The sequence below is a fragment of the Cloeon dipterum genome, chromosome 4, assembly GCF_949628265.1.
Source record: "Cloeon dipterum chromosome 4, ieCloDipt1.1, whole genome shotgun sequence".
Lineage (NCBI taxonomy): Eukaryota > Metazoa > Arthropoda > Insecta > Ephemeroptera > Baetidae > Cloeon > Cloeon dipterum.
The window spans coordinates 634,401-643,618 of record NC_088789.1 but is presented as its reverse complement, the minus strand read 5'-3'; the positions used below and the strand labels follow the sequence as shown (position 1 = coordinate 643,618).

The 9,218-nt window shown below is 43.5% G+C and overlaps 1 protein-coding gene across 3 annotated transcripts; it reads right to left on the bottom strand.

Moving 5' to 3' along the window:
- Positions 1–4,473: 4,473 nt before the first annotated feature.
- Positions 4,474–8,741, bottom strand: LOC135943514 (baculoviral IAP repeat-containing protein 3-like). 3 transcript variants are annotated; one of them, XM_065490075.1, is made up of 6 exons: positions 7,931–8,741; positions 6,953–7,317; positions 6,179–6,373; positions 5,369–5,702; positions 4,906–4,967; positions 4,474–4,848 (listed from the first exon to the last, which is right to left on the bottom strand). In XM_065490075.1, exons 2-6 carry the CDS (start codon positions 7,077–7,079, stop codon positions 4,673–4,675), a joined length of 894 nt encoding a protein of 297 aa, XP_065346147.1. In that variant the 5' UTR covers positions 7,080–7,317; positions 7,931–8,741; the 3' UTR covers positions 4,474–4,672. The 3 variants fall into 3 exon arrangements, with proteins under 3 accessions (XP_065346147.1, XP_065346149.1, XP_065346148.1); XM_065490077.1 differs by having other exon boundaries at positions 4,474–4,845; XM_065490076.1 differs by lacking the exon at positions 7,931–8,741 and having other exon boundaries at positions 6,953–7,628.
- Positions 8,742–9,218: the final 477 nt, after the last annotated feature.

Sequence of the window (9,218 nt, the reverse complement as noted above, 5' to 3'; positions counted from 1 at the left end):
TAACTACATACGCAACAATTTGCTGCTCCGCAGTTTTTGACCTTTTTGTCCCTTGTCTGACTGTTGCATGCTACCTGGTGGGTCCAGGGGACCCATGAAATGTCCCCCAAGCGATTGGGGTCATTTCCCTCTGACACCCACTAGAAACTGAGAAGTTTTGACCTGAAATGCGGTGCCGGCTGATTCTCGCCTTGGTCGTCGCTGTTTACACACGCTGCCTGAGCATTGACCGCCAGCATGTGCCCGGCGCGCCGATCGACCCTTTTTCCGCCTCCTTCAGCACGCTTGAGGTCGCCGAAAATTGTAGCGTGTCCTGCTGGTCCTTGATCAGCTGCGGCGGGGTAAGAGGACGCCGAGCTAATCTATTGCTCTGGAATGCCTGTTGTCAGATTTTCTCACGCCGAAAGTTGGGCCTCTCATCGGCACTTTTCAAAAGTCTGACAATTTTCGCGCTCTTGTGCGGAGACATCCAGGTATTGCCAGGGCCTCTCAGCCAGCCGACAACATGCCATCTCTGCGACAAGGTAGGAGCCAAAAATGCCGTGAAAATTCTGTGTGCCAACTGCGGCAAAATATACCACGGCGTGTGTCTCTCAAAAATGATTCGGATGCCAGCAAAAGAAATAAGCGCATACCGCAAGAACGGAAACTACGTGTGTTGGAGCTGCACTATTCCTACGATGAATGACTCGTTTTGGAGCTTGCCCCCACCACCCCCAAGCCCCCCATCAACTCGAATTCTCCCGCGCCAAGTGGACAAAAATGCCGTAACCTTCATCTGTTTTAACGCGCGATCGCTGAAAGACAGAAAGAAGACTGCCGACGTGCTCTCGCTGCTTACTGCACACGAGGCCGACGTGTGCGCAATTAACGAAACGTGGCTATCGCCGGACGTTCACAATTACGAGGTGCTGCCGCGCGACTACGTTGTCCTGCGTAAGGACAGGCTGGGGGGCCGCCGACCTGCCGGAGGCGTTGCTCTTGCAATACGGCCACACTTGCAGCCAAAGAGGTTGCAACAACTCGAGGGCCAGGCCGAGATAGTGTGGGCGCAAATAAAGGCAAACTCGCTGCATTTCCTAGTCGGGTCTGCGTACAGGCGGCCAAACGCGGACACCGTTTATAACGCGGCGCTTTTAGAATCGCTCGAGCTTGCAGCGGCTGAGCAACATAGCTACGACGGGTGTTTCTTGATGGGCGACTTTAATCTTAGCGTTTCGTGGCTTTTGGATCCACCTCGCGCTCACGCAGCCCCCGCAGATGATTTTTTGAGCGCTTTCACCACAATGGCCCTGGAGCAGCACATTAAATCGCCAACAAGAACGACAGAAAACTCGGAAAATATCCTCGACCTTTTCCTCAGTGACGTTCCCGAGCTCGTTGCGGCCGCTAATGTTGTGTGCGGAATCTCTGACCACGATGCCCTCTTAGTCACCCTATCGGTCAGTTCTTGCCGCCCAATCAGCGCGCCGCGCGAAATTTTAGATTTCCGTCGTGCTGACTGGTTTGCAATAAATGACGTATTAGAGGGGCGCTTGCAGCCAGTTATGCAGAAAACAGACATGAATGAAGCTTGGGAAAGCTGGAAAAAAATCGTCTTTGACTGTGCAGAGGAATTCATCCCAAAAAGAAGAGTTGGCGGTAGGAAAAAGCGGCTACTACCGTGGATGAATACGGGCCTGAAGAAATTAATAAAAATTCGGGACGAGCTTTTCAGGAAATGGTTGAGGGAAAAAACGGCTGAAACGCGAGATACGTTTGTAGCGGCACGTAGAACAGTCCAGAAAGCACTGAGAGCGACGAGAGACAACTGGCTCTGGAGGATCGGAAATGGACCGGACGGCAGCAATGAATTCTGGCGCTACATCAATTCAAAGACAAAAGTGCCTAACAATAATCTCACCTTCGAACTTCAAGGAAAAAGTGTCAGTGAGCCCCGTGAGGTGGCTGCTGGATTCAGTGCTGTTTTTCAAAGAAATTTCTCGCGAGCCGTAAATATATTTCCTTTCATGAGACGACACACGCCGTGCGTAGATTCCACAGAAGAAATGTGCGATTTGGTGTGCACAAGTGCCGAGGTGCATAACCGGTTGCAGCAAATTAAGGCGAGCGCAGCTGCTGGCCCAGACGGATTGCCAGCTCCCCTGCTCAAATACTGTGCCGCAGCGCTCGCTCCTTCTCTCGCACACGTTTTCAACAAATCGCTCGAGTCCGCCGAACTCCCGGCCGACTGGAAAACTGCAGCAGTCACCCCCATATTCAAGGACGGAGATAAAAGCAACATGCAGAACTATAGGCCTATCAGCATTACATCTCTTGTGGGAAAAACGCTCGAGCGAATCGTGCGAGACAGAACTGTGGAATACTTAGAAAAAGAAAAAGTAATTCCCTCATGCCAACATGGATTTCGGGAGAAAAGAAGCTGCACCACTTTGCTGACGGGGACAATAGACCACTGGACAGCTGCCCTGGACGAGGCGAGCGGCACTCACATCCACGCTGTTTTCCTGGACTGGAGCAAGGCTTTTGATAAAGTCTTGCATCCGAGGCTCCTCTCTAAGCTGCAGCACTACGGCATAAAAGGTCAAATGCTTAAGTGGTACGAGAACTTCCTCGTTGGCAGAACGCAGTTTGTCAAGTTCGGCGGAGAGAGCTCGGAGCCTTGTGAGGTGGCCTCGGGAGTTGTTCAGGGGAGCGTTCTCGGCCCGCTCCTCTTCAACATTTTCGTCGCGGATTTACCAGAAATGGTAACAAGCAGCACCCTTGTCCAGTACGCCGATGACGCGACCATTTATAAAGAAATAAGATGCCAAGAAGATGCCGACGCGCTGCAGGAAGATTTGTTCAACATCGACATTTGGTGCTCCAACAACGGGATGACTCTGAACGCCAAAAAGTGCAAAATCATGGACATAACCCGCGCGCGCGTCCCTCTGCAGTTCGTGTACACCCTCGGTGCTACGGTTCTCGAGTACGTGCACAAGGAGCGTATGCTCGGCGTGCACATCTCAAGCGACCTCCGATGGCACGAGCACACGGACATCGTGCGTGGGAAGGCAGCACGAAACCTAGGGTTCGCGGCGCGCAACCTGCAAGGGTGCACGGCCCGCGTTAAGAGGGTGGCATACCTGACTCTTGTGAGACCGGTAATGACTTTCGGCCTCCCAGCCTGGCACCCGACAACACAAGACAACGTCAACAGGCTGGAGAGGGTGCAAAAGAGGGCGGTGCATTTCATCTATGGCCGCAATCCGCCGCCGGCCAATGAGCAAAAAATCATGCCATTCCCAATGCTGCTGAGATACAATGACTTAATCTTTTTCAAAAAGTGTGAGTGTGGTGAGACCGATTTTAACGCGCGTGCGAGAATAATTGAGGGTCGTGTATTGAGAGGTGATAGTGGCCAGCACCCCCGCCTCCAGCCGCCTCCGACCCGCAGTGTTTTCGGCCAGCGCGCGTTCTCCTTCAGGGTAGTCAAGCCATGGAACGATTTGCCTCCGGCACTCAAAGACTGCAACGCCGCGCAATTCCCCGCTCTCCTCAAGCAGCACATGTGGCAAGAGTTTTAAAGTGTCTGTGAACGTGTGCTTTTAGTGTTAGTGATTTTTCCCACGGGCGCATTGCGATGACTTCGGTCTGTTAAATCGGTTTTCCGCTAGCATTGTTGCCTTTTACTCATCGATAATTTTTGACTTTGACATAATGTACTATATGTGTACTGTATTTGTATTATGACATGATGAGAATAAACAAGAATAATAAGCAAAAAATGACCCACCTGCTTGCACCAAAATATGACCCCCCTGCTTGCACCAAAATGTGACCCCTGATCCGTTGCACCCAAAAATTGAACCCTCCCGTTGAACCCAAAAAATGACCCCTTCCCGTTAATCCCAAAAAAATGACCCCTGCCGTTGCACTAAAAAATGACCATTCCCATTGCACCCAAAAAATGACCCCTCCCGTTAATCCCAAAAAAATGACCCCTCCCGTTGAACTATATAGAGAACTAAACAACAATATTTTGGGAATCAATGAAGCCAAATAAGACACACGTCTCGTGTGTCGGAACCGGAGATTAATGACTCCGGACCTGAACTGGAAAATTACAAAAAATCAGTCTTAAGAATCACAATAAAAATAAATTAATTACAATTAGTTTGATTGTTTAAATTTACATTATGAGCTCAAGAATTAATCATTACATTCTGAATTATTGAATTTAACATGGCGCCATATTACATAAATCTAATATCGCGAATTATTTGCATTTTATGTCTGAAAACAGAGTTTAATTGACTTTGACATAATCACTGAATGTTTGATTCACTTACCCCTTGGTAGGGTTCAATTTATTGGGAAAACTGTCGGAGACGAGAATCACACGCTTTGTGGAATTGTTTGTCACGTTGTGCACACGGCACGAATTATCTGAAGGTTTCACTGCACTAGCAACTGCAGCTGGACGGTGGCGCCACGCTGTGGTAGCCCCTACAATATTAATATTCTCTTTGCTATATATATTCCCCATTTTTTTTCATCGGTGTTAATTTTTAAACAAAAACAAAAATATATGCAAAATGAATGAAAAGTTTATTCACATTTAAAACTGAACGGGATACAATAAAAAATTTAGGCAACCCGTTCTTTTTGCATTTCCCTTTGGAAGGCTTTACGAGAAGTAAGTTCTGACAGAAGCTTTGATATCCTTTGAGCAGACCGGACAGAGGCTCAGAATTAGAGTGCACTTGACGCATGCCACCAAGTGTTTGCACGGCAGGAAAAGCACACCAACTGTCTCATCAAAGCACACATTGCAAAATTGACGGGCCGACTTTTCCAATCCTGCTATCATAATTAAAGACCTCAGAGGAAATTGCAATCATTTTAATAGGAAAAAGCTACCTGTTTTCTTAGGTACTACTTCTGCGTCCTTCAAAGGTGGTTTCCGCGTTTGTTCTTTTTCTCTGTAAATGTTTCCCTGTTATTTATTTGATCCAATTGAAATAAAGACTTGGGAAATTTTGTCACTTTTGCCAATTATTGATAATTCATTGGAATAGCAGACGAATTGAAAATTGAAAACGGTTTCTTTAGTTTGAATAGATGCAAACAAAAATAGTTTATGTGCATATTTTACTAATTTAAGCATTAGGTGTAACAATTTAACTAAAAAAATGATTGAGAATAAATTATATATAAGCATTTTTGTAACTTCCCTAAAGTCAGAAATTTCCAAATGCTACGTACTTGCACTGAAATTATTATAAATTTAATCATTTACTGCTAGGAAATCATTGTATTGTAAAAATTTGAATTCAATTGCGACCAAACTTCCTAAGAAATGAAATGATCATCCAGCCCTCACCGTTTCTCGTCATTTCCGCTAGCTCCTTCCAAGGCAGTGGTAATAACACCCTCGCCTTGGCTGTTCTCCTCATCTTCCTCTTCCGCAGCGTTTTTTCTCGACTCGTCTCCTACCTGTCCATCGCCGTTGTCAGGTGGGTTTAGGCTCAATTCGGCGAAGGACTCGACTGGAAGCCTGGTGCGCTTCATCTTTTTCACGCAGTCCGGTCCCTTAATGATATTGATGTAGGTGCAATGCGAAAACCAGTAAGCATGTTCCACCCACGGGTCATCTGTCGGCTCCCAGTTCTGCACACCGCCGTTGCATTGGAAACAGAAAGTTGTGTCGTTCATACCTGAAACAGAATATTTTTCTTCTCTTCAGCTGGTCATTTTCATTATTTTGAACATCGTGTAAAAAATAGAACAATTTCCAAATTTAAATACAATTCCCTAACATGGTTTGTGTTTGTTAAACTGATGGTTGTAAACCAAAGATAGTATTATTATTTGACAAACAGTTTTGACTGTACGAAAACAACTACAATAAGAAAACAAGAGACCCCAGTCAGGTTTGGATCAAATCTATTCCTTTTGCCTTTTCCTAGCTAACCACAAACAAAATTGCGCAACAGTGACTAAATTATCAAAATTTGTAGGTTTTTGTGGAACACCGATCACTTATTTAGATTTATATAATACATCCTACATCTTTTCATAAAATTAAACTCTTGACCATAGAAAAAGAAACAGTTCAAATATATATAATATAATTTGAAAATTGCACTCAAGCAGACAAATCAGTTTCCTGACGCCTCTCACTATCACCTACCCTGGTAAAAGAATCCGGCAGCTGCCAAGGCATCTGGGGTGGGCGTCGTCTTGGGCCAGCCAGAGAACGAAGCCAGCCTCGCTTGCAGAGTCAGGTATTCGGAGTTGATTGGTGCCCGGTGAGCGACAACGCCAAATCTAGGAAATTTGGCAAGCTCCACATTGTGCATCTTTCCAGGAGTCAAATTATCACTACCTAAGTTAAAAAATCAGAATTTTTTAATCAGACAACTATAGGACTGACATAAATCATATTTCTTGGGGTTCTTTTGCTCACAAATCCCTGCACAAGGAATTGTGAAACAAAATAACTTTTATGTAATGCACTAGACATGGCCAAATAAAAATCGATTTTTAATATCGATATTTTTTCTGACGATATTTATCGATTTTTATCGATGTTTTTTGTGGCTTAACATAGGGGGGCGGATCACGGCACCGTTTTTTAGCTCGACCTTGAAACGCTGTACAATGCTTACCTTATGCCCAGCGTTGCCATTTTTTCTCAAGGTTGCGTTGCCGTGATCCGCCCCAGGTTATATAGGACGATATTTTAACATCGATATTTTTTCAGACGATATATATCGATTTATATCGATAGTCAAAAACATTTGGTGATGTCTATAATGCACTTCGCTTTACAAGTCATATTGCATAACGAAAGAGAGGAAGGGGAGGACAGCTGCTTGATTACAACAAGCCCTTCGACTAGGGTGATAGGAAGAAATTGTTCGAAATCAGTTTTATTAGTCCGACCCCAACAGTGGACACAAACCTGAAAACGGGTTGACGATCGGGTTTCTTATGCCGCAGACATCTCCGCCATCGTCATCATCGTCAAAGGAAAAATCGAAATCGTAATACTCGTCGTTGTTCCCGGCGTGTTCAGTCAAAGAAGACATTGCTAAATGTTTTTTAAAACTGTTTTAAGAAACTTCCATCGTAAATGTCGTGCTTTAAACATAAGTTGAAGAAAAATATCTGGTTTTATTTGACCATGTTTAAATCAAAACACCACTGCCCGTTTCGTCAAAAGGAACGTGTTGCCAACCATTAAGCCCATCAGTAATAGAGAGGAAAATAATTAGTTGCTTTCGTACTTGATCGATATATTTCCAGTTGTAAATATGTTCTTATCGCCTGAAATAAATAAAAGAGAGAACACATTTAGGAGTCAAGATATTAAAATAAATTTAATTTGGATTAGGGGTGGATAGGGGACACCTAAATTGGAGTATAACTGGTATTGCAATCAAAATCGCGACTTATACCTTATTTCGCGGTATAATTTCTACAAAAAATAGGAGCTTTAAAAAATAAAAATTTAAATCATATTCATCTTACTTACAGATAATAGTGATTGCTAGAATTATTTTAAATTACAATATTTCGAAACAAAAAGGAGGAAAGAGGAAAACAAAAACAACGTGGATTTGTAGTAACAAAAATAATTAAAATCCATCCTAAAAATATGCATGGCGGATTTGTCACAATAACCAACGGAGAAGCGCAGGGCCCCATGATCTAAGGAGAGTAAAGGTAGGAGAGATGCGAATAAACAGCTAGAGTCACCAAAAGAGGGGAAGGGGTGGGGGTGATCGTCGCTTGTTCGCTGGTTGTTCACCCCCACCCCTTCCCCTCTTTTGGTGACTCTGGCTGTTTATTCGCATCTCTCCTACCTTTACTCTCCTTAGATCATGGGGCCTTGCGCTTCTCCGTTGAAGAAGAAAATTCGTGCAGTTTAACAACTCACCCAGGTAATCAACTCGACGAGACCTATATACCATCACCACTTTAGTCAAATCGAGCGTTTTCGGGGCGCTAAGCATAAGCGCCGGCAGGCAAAGGCAAACGTGCGGTGTCTCTTTTCTCTATCGTGTCTGACTGCCGACAGGCAACAGCAACAGCAAGCAAGCTCGCAAGAATCGAGAGCGCCTAGTGCAGGAAGCGGGAAATGTATGAACTTGTTCTGTGTGCATACACTACGTCATCTGTTTGTCTCCGTATCCATTTGAACAGAATCATCCAATCAGAGTGAGCCTATTATTTGGCGCTGAATTTTGATGTTTGACTTCGTTGCTAACATATTAATTTACACCGAACTTCTATATCGAACCATCTCGAGTTATGAATTAGAAAGATGTAGTAGAGTGTTAAAAGACTTCAAAATATTTAAATTCTACAAGCATTTGAGATGAATTTGGATAGGAAATTCTGCGTTACAAAATAACTTTTAGTTTCAATAATGGTATTTTTTTCTTAATCTTAATTTTTAAATGGAAACCAAAATGTGCGCTAAAAATTACTGAAAACTTTATTTACATTTCAAATAAACAGTCTGCAAACTCAGAAATTTAGTCAGCGCGTCCTTTTTTGGAATTTTTCTGTTAGAGCGGTTGTCCAATGACTAAATTCTGACAGAAGATTTTATATCCTTCTGGCAAACTGGGCAGAGGGCCAGATAAGCAGCGCATCGAACGCAAGTGACCTTGTGTTCGCACGGCACGAAAACAATATCGGCACTGTTTTCTTGGCACACTTTGCACAGATTGGAATGACGTCCGGCCGAATTTCCTGCTTCTGCAATCATTTATTTAACACTCCAGAGGACATTGCATTCATTTTTTTAATAAGTTACCTGGTTTTCTCCAAGGGTGTAATTTTTCTCTGTAAAATGTTTTCACGTCAGATGTCAATTAAATTAATTCATTGGGAAATTTTGTCACTTTGGGTGAATATATTTATGATTTCTTGGCAGCACATAAGGTGAAATTGTTTTTCAGATTTTCCACAAAAAAGATATAATTTGAATAATTGTTTAATTTTAATATTCGGAGGAACAATTTACTAAAATAATGATTGAGAATATACTTAAATTATAATTTTTGTCAATTCATGTTTGAAAATCAAAATCAGGGTTTCAATGCACTTCTAAACTTTTTCTCTTAACTCTAATTCAAAATTGATTACTTAACCTTGAATTGAGCTCGACGGAAACTATACCAGGGAACCAATAAGTTTGCATAAGAGGAAATGCGACC

Excerpts from the sequence above, each read along its gene's own strand:
- LOC135943514 (XM_065490075.1), bottom strand. The coding sequence starts at position 7,079 with ATGTCTTCTTTGACTGAACACGCCGGGAACAACGACGAGTATTACGAT. Across the intron at positions 6,374-6,952 it reads GATCGTCAACCCGTTTTCAG|GTAGTGATAATTTGACTCCT; the intron begins GTTTGTGTCCAC and ends TTTTTAACTTAG. Across the intron at positions 5,703-6,178 it reads TGCCGGATTCTTTTACCAGG|GTATGAACGACACAACTTTC; the intron begins GTAGGTGATAGT and ends ATTCTGTTTCAG.